General features: G+C 35.9%; 1 protein-coding gene across 1 annotated transcript; it reads left to right on the top strand.

Moving 5' to 3' along the window:
* The first annotated feature begins 15 nt into the window (after positions 1–15).
* Positions 16–2,101, top strand: knstrn (kinetochore localized astrin (SPAG5) binding protein). Its single transcript, XM_054618652.1, has 9 exons — positions 16–46; positions 320–391; positions 510–642; positions 737–766; positions 858–957; positions 1,085–1,199; positions 1,302–1,363; positions 1,624–1,698; positions 1,791–2,101. The coding sequence occupies exons 2-9, from the start codon at positions 370–372 to the stop codon at positions 1,917–1,919; spliced, it is 666 nt and encodes a 221-aa protein (XP_054474627.1). The 5' UTR covers positions 16–46; positions 320–369; the 3' UTR covers positions 1,920–2,101.
* The last annotated feature ends 9,944 nt before the right edge of the window (positions 2,102–12,045 follow it).

Genomic DNA, 12,045 nt, shown 5'->3' with positions numbered 1-12,045 from the left:
AAGGTAGGCATTGGTGTGGTGTTGTTGATCCCTGTCACACATATCGGTATGTTTGAGGTTTGTCGAACGTTTAACTAGCACCTAATCTAAGCTGACTACACCCTTGATGCTGTTCAGAGGGTTGTATTTGGGAACTAACACCAAACTCCATTCAAAAATCAGTCTTTTTTTATTTTATTGGCGTAATAGTGAAGATAAAGCTCCTAGTATTCTATGATTTAAGTTGTTGAAGGTTTGGAGTATGCCTGGTTAAGTGTGATTTTTACAGAAATGACTATATTATGAGATACTTAGTTAATCAGATTGTTTCTTCATACAGGGGCCTTTTTCATTGCTGGCATTGTATTCATTGCACAACACATTAAGCAAATGTCATCCAAAATTCCAAGAGGTGAGCGGAATTTGCTATTTTTGCACGGTGATTCCATTTATGTGTGTATATATACATTTCATTATGCATTTTTAGTCAAACAAAGCTGATGTCTGATTTACAATCTTATGTTTTCCAGGTGTCCAGTTACCTGTAGAAATGAAGAAAACCGGTAAATTTGAATCCAAAGACGCAGCAACTGTATCTGCAACAGAAAATGCCGCCAAGAAGTCAGATGGTGTCCTCAAACCTCAAAAGGAAAACATACCAAAGTAAGACATGTGCTAATCAACACTACTCTGTATAGTTGCTTCACAGCTGTTCAATTCATTTATTTAATTTTTTTTTTTCACTTTTGTCTTGCAGGAAAACTGTTGCTCCCAAAGGATACAAAGGGTAGGTATTACATTATATTGCATATCCTTAACATGCAGTGAGCATCAGCCTTTTTTTTTTTCTCACATCTTTATATTGCACCTGTTGTTAGGGTCTCCACCAGGTATGGGCAACAGGCAGAGCTTAAGGGGCAGAATCAGCATCTGACGGCTACCAATGAGGAGCTGCAGAAAAACCTCACAGAGACACAGGTACAGGAAGCAGTTTTAATGAAGTACTTGTATGATTGTAACATAACTAAGTACTTGTATTTATAAATTGCATTCAGTCTGTTGTCTGCTGCAATTGACCAGCATTTCTTTCCTTGATACTTTGCAGCAAAGAGTTGCCGAGTTGGCGCTGCAGTTCAGTGAACTAGAAAAGGAGAATGCAGAGGTTCATAAAAACCTGAAGGACTGTCACATTCTCCTAGTCGCAGCCAATATAGACCCAGGTGAATATGTGTCCCCAGTTAGAAAATGTGTTTTTCTTTGCTTGATTTCAGTGGTTGCTTGACAGAAAGAAAAAAAAAAAAGAATGCCGCTTTCGTTCTTAGTTTTAGGAGAAAGGGTTGGAGAAGCTGCACAACAAAATGAAGATAAAAGAAAAGAGGTTATGGTATGTATATTTTATTTTTTTAACTTGATGTTATATGTACAGTCAAGGTTCTTGTTTTTTTTTATCACACATTTAACTACAAACATGCACTTGTTGTATACCACATAACCACACAATTAAAGTGAGAAAATGTTTTACCAGTTTTAAAAATAATTCCCAACTACACAATACCTGTATCCTACACATAGAGGGTAACAGTCTTTTTTGCTATCATAGGCAGTGCCATCTATTGAACACAACTCTCATTGTCTCCATTTCAGAGTCTGTCCACAGACCTGCTGAATGAATTAAAAGTGTTTGGAGACACTGCATCACAGCAACGTGCCCGGTTAGAGGTGAGTCAAGCTAACACTTCGCTGTTTGTTGTTATTGATTTAAGTGATGATTGCAGTGTATTTTAAATTATCCTCATTTTACACATTTACAGGAAATCCAAACAACGATGACAGATCTCACAAAAGCACGGGAACATATGATGCAGGAAAGGGAGAACTTCTCCCTGGAGGCGGCTGAAATTGAAAAAACTCTCAAGGAAGCAGAAGCTCTCTTGCTGTAAAAGTCATAATAATTTCCAAACTTGAAATTAGTTTTAAAAACAATTGCGTATTAATGTATAAAGTTTGTTTTGATGTTTGTGTGACTGAAACTAAATAAAAGAGTCTTTATTCCTGTGCACCTCATCTCATTTTCATATTCCAAACAGTCAAAACATGCTTTAGGAAACCTTATTTTTACTTTTACTTTTCCACAACTGGAGATATTTTATCGGTTAAATTTGAGAGTCTTGAAAATGTAATTTTAATAAAATACTTAAGCATTCAATATTCATGTTTTGCAGGTTTTTTTTCTATTGAAAAATCTGTCAAAAATATTGATAATTAACTCTGAAACATACAGCCTTTATTGACCCTCCCTCAAAGAAATTGAATTGTACAACCCTAATTCTGGTCATAAGAAACTAAATAATATAGTATTAAAGCAGTTTTCCCATACACTAATGACCTACAATAAATGTCAGGTAAAATGCCTCTTATAATGTTATACCCCAGTACACTTTCTAGTTAATTCTACTTGCTTGTAGTCTCTTACTTCAAGCTCACCATCTTCACCCTTTTAATCCCCATTCGTCTTCCAGGGCTTTATCTGGAAGACAAATTGCTGTACATGTTCTCGGTGCTGTCCAGGCCAGTTTGAAGAGTGCGGGAGCGGTCTGAACTTTCCTGACCACTGCTTACCTCTTCTGAGTGGCTGGTTTTATAGTAGTAGATGAACAGGAAGAAACCTAAAAGACAAAGAAAGATGGTCACTCATACGGACAATTTGAGCCTTTGAAATGTAACGTATTTTTAGTTTATGGCTATTTTACACTCATTGCTCATGTCGGTGGGTTTTATTTTCAGTCATCCATCCTTTTAAATCTGACTTTTATAATAATACAATAATATTGTAATAACCACTTAAACAAAGTAACTGAAGTAATACAAACCAACCTATATGAGCAGCGAGTATAAAATAGGATTAAATTCAATTATTTGTAATGCAACAAAGGATTAAGTTGAAAGCTTAATATTAACACAGTTGAGGACCTTGGAAAGAATTCAAGACGGTGAAAATGTAGTAGGACGGGATCCGGAGGGCACCGTAGGCGAAGAAGGCAAAACCCCAAGTGATACCCATCGTGCAACACAGTCCTAGGATGATTGTAATGCTTTTTCTACTTTTATTCTTCTCTGTCTTGTCTCCTTTGAGATAAAAGAGCCAGGACATTATGATAATGAAGGTAGTGAAGGTGAAGAGGAAGACCAACACATAGTAACCTATGTTGACAATGTAGTGCACGTCATTGTCCGTTATCCAGCACCTTGGAACAGAGAGACATGTCAGTAAAGGAAAGGAAGTGTATGAATGAATGTATGAGTCTGTATATTTAATATTTAATCCACACACTCACATGGCAACTTTTTCTTCGGTGTCACTAGTATGGATGACTTGTTCACCATATTTTCCTAAAATGAGCAGGAGGATTCCTACTACACTCGGTAGTGCTGGAAATGGAAAAAGAAGATTTACCAAGTTATCACTGACTTGCAAATGTCAAGTCCATGTTCAGATAAAACAACCGAAAATAATGATGTGTACTCACCCCAACTGATAATTGAGACTTTGAGTATGTAGTGACGGATTACAATTTGGCCCCCCACGTAAATCTGCAGGCAGAGGTTGAAGGCCTGCACAGCAAACCAAGTAAACGTGGTCAACATGAAGTAGTGCATGAGAACCGCCAAGATCTTACAACCCACAGAGCTCTTCAGATTTGCCACAAAGTTGTTGATCAGGAAAGTGGAGTTGAGCAGGAACATGGCCGACACCAGGTTGAGGAGAATCTTTGTGGCTATACTGGCCACGGTTTTCCTGTAAGAGAGACACATAGACAAATCAGTGTTTTTATGATTACCCCGTCTGGTGAAGGAGTTAAAGCTGCTATGACAAACTTTAATTCTGTGTTGTTTTTGGCGGTCCCTGTAGACTAAAGCAGTAGTGATTCCTAGTACCAGAATCCCTTTAAAAAACTTCTAATTTTACCGCAGCAGGGTCTGACAGTCAGCCACACATAGTGTGGTAATAATAATTCTGATGTTTGGTTTGTTGTTTGGACAAAACAAGACATTAGAAGGAGTCTCTTTGAGTTCTGGGTAATTGTGACAGCTTCTCTCACTGTTTACTTTACAAACCAAACGATAAATGGAATTAATCAATAAAAAACAGCAGATTAATCAGTAAAGAAAATAATCATTGGAGCCTTATAATAAATGGTTAAAAATGAGCTCCACCTCACGAGAGTATAACACTGCTTAAACATTAATGCATGAGCAATAATAATGTAATCATATTCTGTATAATAGTATGTTTTACTTGTAGATGTTTTTTATGAATTTTAATTTACTTGTAACTGTTTTTTATCATTTTAATTTCTGTCTATATGTTGTGAGTGTAATATTGTGAGTGTACATATGTTATTTGTTGCTGCCTCTTGGCCAGGACTCCCTCGAAAAAGAGGTTTTTAATCTCAATGGGACTTTCCTGGTTAAATAAAGGTCAAATAAAAAAAAAAAAAAAAAAAAAAAAAAAAAAAAAAAAAAAAAAATGTCAATAGATATCATAAACCCCTACAGGGGCTTTTTCTTTCCGTTGAGAGATTTAACTTTTGATACTTTAAAGAATATTTCCTGATACTACCCTTCCAGTACAGCACTTTTATTTAGAGGAGATATTTTTTACAGCGTGGTATTAGTATAGAAAACTAAGTTTATTAGTTTATTAACTTTATTAATCTCCGCTGCGGGACTAATAAAGGATTATCTTATCTTAAAATTCTTCCCTCACCTCTGTAAATTTGTAATTACCATTTATCATTGTATGGTTATTTAATAAGTCATATCCAAAACAGGAGTCATATGAGTAGTATTTAATCACAAATTTCATAATTCTATGTGTATTTATATATCTCAGATGGGATGCTACTTTATTTTCATAAGGCATTTATTTGGTACATAACACAGTTTTTTTCCATAGCAACCTTTACAACGAAGCTACTGTTCAAATGTCTCATTTCCCTAATGCAAATTATTTACATAGTGTTCTGCTGTTCTGTGTTCTGTGTTCTGTGTTCTGTGTTCACGCTTATTTACATGAATTTTCACAACTCACTATCAACTGGTTCGGGGACAACAAAGCTATCGGCTGGAGATGATTTTTTTGGTGTTTGTTTACTTGTATAAAGACTTAAGCACATTTGTGTCAATGATATCTAAATAAAAGATAAAGTGATTAATTGGTCGACCGATTACTTTTAAGATAAATGGGTTTTTGTTAACAGTCTGAATTATTTTTAAATCAATCCTGTATCTTTTAATACAACTTTTTTTGCTAGCAATAATGATGATGACACATTTTTTTATTTAAAATAGGTGCACTGCTGACAGTTGTTGTGTCTCTTTTGTTATTATCAATAAATTGTTATTTATCAGATGCAGAAAAAACAAAAAAAACAACAACATGATATTGGCCGCCTTACTCTCTAAATATTTGCATCAGTCCACAGCTTTTCGGAATTTAAATGTTGATGATTCATTTTTGTCAGTTGCCTTCATCCCTTTTTATTTGTTCACTCTTTTTTTTTATGGGAAATATCTGAGTATGTATGGCTACATAATGAGAGAGATTGAGTATTCCGCTAGATACTGAAATCGGTCCATGAAACCTGGATGAAAGATGGGTTTCATACTTTAGTTTACATGGTCATAATTTCCTGATAATTTTCTTTCTTGGAAAGAAACTATTGAATCTGAAACTAATTATTGAGACATGTTATCAATACCTCAGAAGGAAGTACATGAAGAGGACTATGCTGAGGAAGAACATGGACAAGCCACAGCCAACTTGGGTGATGATGGTGAGGTTCTTCAGGTCATTACTGGATATGGTATCATTCAGAGGAGCCTGCAAATAGCAAAAAAGAAGTAGCTACAGAGTGCAATTTAGGCAGTCATACAGAGGAATGTATATATATGTGTATTCCACTGGGAAGGCCAATTGAAAGAACAAGGCTTAGTATGTTATGAGAATATTACAAAAGACGTATAACGTACCAATAAGATAGCAAAAAAGGTCAAATGCGAACACTGGCATGTAATGTTTTTCCCATTTTGTACTGTCAGACATCCGTCATCAGTCCAATTTGGTCGGCTTCCTAAAAGACAGGATCAGAGCATGCAGACAACGCAGAGCTGAAGCTGGAGGGCTTATGAGTACTTCGAGTGAGTGAGAAACAACAAGTAAGCATCAACGCTCCATGCGAATAGTAGATCTCAAATGTCGAAAATACTGGAATATTAAACCCAGATGTAAATAAAGGTCAGTCAAAATCAAAACGTGTGGGACAAACAATTAATTTGACATTAACACTGTATCCATTCTATTCAAGTGTCTTAGTACAGTAAGTCATGACAGAGTGATGTGAGTCAACATGCAAAATACAAGTAATAAAACTGAAGCAGCTAAATAGAATTCAGCCGTCATTAATTGTATTATTTACACCAGTGGTATGTGATATGTGAAACAGCCCTTTACATCATCTCACCAATGTAGTCTCTGTTATTTCATGTCCTTTTCTAGTCTACATTATGGGTCATGGCAACAATCACATATTTGGGTTTTGTTCCTAAAAGCCATCGTTAATGTTATTGATAGTACTTGATGTGTGAAAAATGTCTGCTGTAGGAAAAGCTCTATTCTCTCAAAGGCAGTGTAGACCTAAAGAAAAGTTTGCAATTACCATCACCATTCCATGATTGACAAGATGGAATTCCTTCCTGTAGAAATTAAAACAACAAAACAACAGAACAGCATTAAAAGAAATACGAATAACACACATTCAATAATGCACAATATATATATATATATATATATATATATATTAAAATGTTTTACTTACGTATTCAATGTTCTTGAAACTGATGCCCATTTTGTCTGTGAGCTCTTTGATAGTGGTTCCCATTTCAATTGCTAAAACCTCATTACCTAAAATACTGCTGTTCAACTCATCCTGAAAAAAAAGTAAACAACTACAAAATAGTAACGTGATTAAAATTTCTGCATCATTGAAGATAAAAGTTTGAAATTGTTTCTTACCGAAGCCATATTGTTGAATCGTAAAATGGCTACAAATGGTACGCTAACATTCATACGCACAGCTTTCTCAAACGCTTCTTTTGACAGTGTGATGGTTCTTGAGAATTGAGCATCTTCACCTTCTACAATCTGCAGGGAAAAACAAAGGTGTGTTGTCAAAATTGGGTACAGTGCTGTTTTAAAGATTTAGGAATAATGAAACTTTATTTAGAGTCAATCCAATTATAATCCAGGAAATTACTTAATATTTAGGAAATTACTCAGCAGTCTTCCTGTTGTGCTACATTAGTTTAATCCTTTCACTACAATCTCTGGAAGAGAGCAAGTAAGAGAGTTATTTCCAAATGAGAAACAGGATGGCATATCCTCAAAGCCTAGATCGACTACTTATTTCATGACTCTGAAGGGGTAAATAAATAAGGGATAATGCCCGAAAAAGTGTCCATTATCAGGAATAATCGCGGTGCATCTGGTAGTTCTGGCCTCCACAAAGGGGCAGTGTAATTCTCATTTGATACAAATTATCAATAAGTTGAAATGGCAGAGGATGAGGCACAGAAGGACTAACGTTACCTCAGTGTGGTAAATAAGAAATTCAGATAATTTTTGCGGGGGATTTAATCCAGCCATTATTCTAGACTACACTTTAACAACTACAACTACTTAGTAGGTGTCCATTATCAGGAATTAATGGACAGCCTGCGTCCTATCATAATCAAGTATTCACCCAGATCGTGGAATAAATCAACGTTGACTTGGTTTCACACCGGACACAAGCAGCGGTCTCCTGAGTGAAAGTCCTTTGTTTGTTATCATCCCCCCATCCAACTGGCCCTCTGTGATCTTCCTCTGTCTATACCAAGTCAGTTGATGATCAAATGCCTGATTTAGGCCATAATACCTTCACAGGCATTCCATGCGGCAAATTTTCACCATCCAACATTTTCTGTCAGCGCGGATGTGGATAGTTGGAGAAAACGGACCACTCTGAGGAGCTTTGAGAATATCGGCTGCCGCGAAGAGAAACCCAACCGCAGTACAAGAGATAAGTTTACCCGTCACGATTCTGCACCATCTCATGTTCGAACGACTGTCCATGCAGAAAGCATAACAGAGGCTTCACACTGACTCGGACCGGTTTACATTGGAGTTAGTTGAAAACCTGGTGCACTTCATAAAGACGCTAAGTTTGGACTGAGAACTGGTTACCCAATTCATACTGTTATACAGAAGTCTGTACTGAGAATGTGACCACATAGCACGCATATGAAGGTCAAATAAAAAATAATACACCCACACTTATGTTGTCATTTGGGGACTCATAACCAAAGGAGACCTCGTCTAAATCCTCGGGGTCTGTTTTTCTCACTAAGATACCCGTTACTCCTTCTGCCACAGTCAGTGCAGCCGAATCCATTTCCATGGAGTTGGCAAGGTCGGTCATTTTGTTCATGACTCCACTGTTGACAGAAGGAAAAATATTCAGAATTCTGAGTTTCACATACATTTTTTACATACATACATTACTTTTGGTAAATATATATAGCCCCAAAATATTTCCCTCTATTATTTTAAACGTTATAAAGAATAGTTTATTAGGAGTTGTGCAGACCTGGAGCAGGGAGGTTAGCTTAGTTTAGCTCAAAGACTGTAGGCAGGAGGAAACAAATAACTTGGCACTGTCCAAAGTTTAAAAATCATCCACCTAATCTCAACTTGAAATTTCAATAATTAAGATTTTGTATCTTGTCAGGCTACAGAAACAGAAATGTAAAGCTTTGTGGTATTACGAGGAACTGCCTGCCGTGACTATTTCTGGAAACAGTGACTTTAGTGTCGACACAGAGCAAGTTGAAATTTTTGCATTTCTATTTACATCCAAACAGACAAACACAATACAACATGTTAATAAATCAGCATTAGTGGTTTTGGAAAGCAAATTTCTCTGCAGGGTGATAAGAACGTCATTGATGGGATGACAGATACCCTTACATTCGTAATGGTAGCTGCTGTAGGTTTTTTTTATGTCAGTCAACTAAAACAGCAGAGAGGAGAGACAAAGCCTGAATAATCACTATTGAATAAAAAAAGACAAAGTAACCTAATGAATTTTTCTCTTAAAACTCTTAACTTGGGGACTTTTCCTTTAAAATAAAACAGCACATTGTTTAGTTCTGTGAATTGTCTATCTATTATCAAAGCAATATCAGCAATACAGTTCAGATTAAATAAATATGAATGAAATTTTCAGTAGTGCTCCATGGTGCACTCCAAAAGTTTCCCTGGAGGCCTGCTTTGGACAGAACCAGGCTAGCTGTTTCCAATCTCACAACCTGTGCTCAAGCTCCACACTGGTAATAATCTTCTCATCTCCTTCTCGGCAAGAAGGCTAATTAAAGCATGTTTCCCAAAATATCTAAGTATTCCTTTATTAATTTCATGTCTTACACAGCTTCGGCAGCGTCGATTTTCTCTCCTTTTTTAGTTGTAAAATTCCCATCGTGCTTAATGGTACCATCCGGCAATCTCTTTTTTGGAGTACAGTTTAAGGAGTCGCAGTCTGTTGCTGTTATGTTGATGATGTACTTTCTTTTAACCTGTGGAACTGAAAGGAAGGGACATCGGTTTTATCTGAAGCATTAAAAACTGTAAAGATATACAGTTGGTGCCACTAAAGCCATTGTCCTCAGCATATGATATGCATTATATAGCACAAAAAGGCAGGAAATGAAGAAATAGTCACACAACTATTGCTTCTCTGAAGGGTCCTCACATTGTTCGTTGCATCTCTTTTCATCATAAGCAGATTCTTTTGTATCAAAACGTGCAATCTGGCAAGATCCTACAAAGAGAAACACTGTGAGAATCCTCACATACACAGTAAAGACAAAAATGGGACAAAGCTACAGAAAGTACACTGATAAAACTATTTTACAATCTCTTTGAAATTACTATTTGGAGTTAAATTTGTGAACTAAGAATAGCTAAAACACTGAGGGATGGAAAAAAAAACCAGACTTCTAAATTGACTTGTTTCATCATTCAGATTTTTACATTGACTGTAAATGTGGGTTTTTTAAAAGTTTTTTTTCCTGTTAGCGAGTGATTATAACACGTTGAATTTGAATTATAAGAGACATTTATATTTAAAAAAACAAATCATCAAATTAGAATGGTTGTTTTACAGTTTTAAAGGGCCAAACACACACACACACACACACACACACACACACACACACACACACACACACACACACACACACACACACACACACACACACACACACACACACACACACACACACACACACACAGCAAACAGTATATTTTCCAACTTTCCTCTCTTCTCATCTGCCCTGTGCGCTAAATAATAATATAATAATAAGCAATACAGTAAAGGGGAGTAGGATGTAATTTAATGTTGCACACAACATTTAATACTGGCATGGAAGAATGTAAAACAAAAGTTCTGTAATATCACCTGTGCAGTTAGATGATGTGATGTTGCACTGCATCCCATTCAGGACACACAGGTGCCGGTTGTTTTTGATGTACCAATCGAAGATGAATAGTTGATAAGAACCGTCTTTTTCCTTCAGTTGAGGAAATCTGCCTGTTACTTAAAAACAGAAACACAAATAATGCTAATGTAAATTCAAAAATAAATTCAATATTCTTAGTGTGATAAGTTGGTTGTACTTACTTGATACAGTGTTTTTCTTCAGAAATATTACGCAACCATTTGCACCTGAGAGGTAAAGAATGCAGTGTTTTTATATCACATAGTAAGAGTAACAAAGTAAGAGCAACAAGGCTCAGTCTATTGTATATGTACTTAAATAACAGCCATGTCATGTGGTGTTTTCACTCGTCAGATGATACATTACTGATCCGCAATATTTCATCATTTAAAAAAACATAAATAAAGCTATATAAGCTGTAAAGGTGCACCTTCCCTCCCAGACTTTGTTTTGTTCCCCAAGCATCAATCAACAGCTACTGTAGATAAAATGTTAATCATAGTTTTAACTCACTCTGACTACAATGTTTATCTGCATTGATGAAGCCATTGAAATGATCAACAACCACAAAAAGTGATTTCTTGTTATCGTTCAAACAATCTTTGAATTTCTTAGGAGTGTCAGCTTTCTGTTGTTTGGACTTTCCACCTGCCAAAATGCATCAAATGAGATAACAAGTTAAACAAAAAAATAAAAAAGAATTCATTCTTTACACAAAATGTTTACACATTATAATAACTATAAAAGATCTTAAAAAAAGCAATTCCTTATGAGAATAAGGCAAAATGATATATAAAGGCTACTAGATGTTAATATTTGGAGATTTTGATTACTTACAAACAGGATAAATCCACAGAAGGCCCACAAACAAAACCCAAGTCATCCAGCTCATGTCGTTTTGATGGCATTAACTCTCCGTCAGGACGTGTGATCTATTCCCTGCTACAGAGGATGAATAACAAGTATAATTCCTAAGTACTTTTTCCATACAGATAATCAGCCGCAGTATTTAAATTCTTAGCTCTCTGTGGTTGAAGTAGCGTCAAACCAATGACGAGCAGCACTGAAAACAGAAACAACTGAAGCGTTTGTTTCATGAATATTTTGTCAAGCTGACTTTGCATATCTGCCCGCCAAAAGCATTTTGTTTTGCAAATACACATTTCTAGGAAATTTCCTTTTGCCCCTCTCCATTGCATAATAACAGACGCAACACTTTGCCAGAAAGAATACCCAGTTACAATGTAACCGTATTCAAGGAATAAATTGATGCTGTAATGCACATTAGCTTGTGTCAACATCATTATTGTCGACGCAAAGTAAAAATGTATAAATAGGCCTAACAATTTACTCTTTACCTTGTCCTTTTACGAAAACATCCTCAAGAATAGCCTACCTTATTTTTCAGACAAGGATTGTGTCGGCTTAATGCTTACTTCTTTTATAAGTTTTTTTATTATAAAGTAAATG

Source organism: Anoplopoma fimbria, chromosome 18 (genome assembly GCF_027596085.1).
Source record: "Anoplopoma fimbria isolate UVic2021 breed Golden Eagle Sablefish chromosome 18, Afim_UVic_2022, whole genome shotgun sequence".
Lineage (NCBI taxonomy): Eukaryota > Metazoa > Chordata > Actinopteri > Perciformes > Anoplopomatidae > Anoplopoma > Anoplopoma fimbria.
Note: the sequence above shows the minus strand (reverse complement) of the source record. Positions and strands in the feature narration are given on the sequence as shown.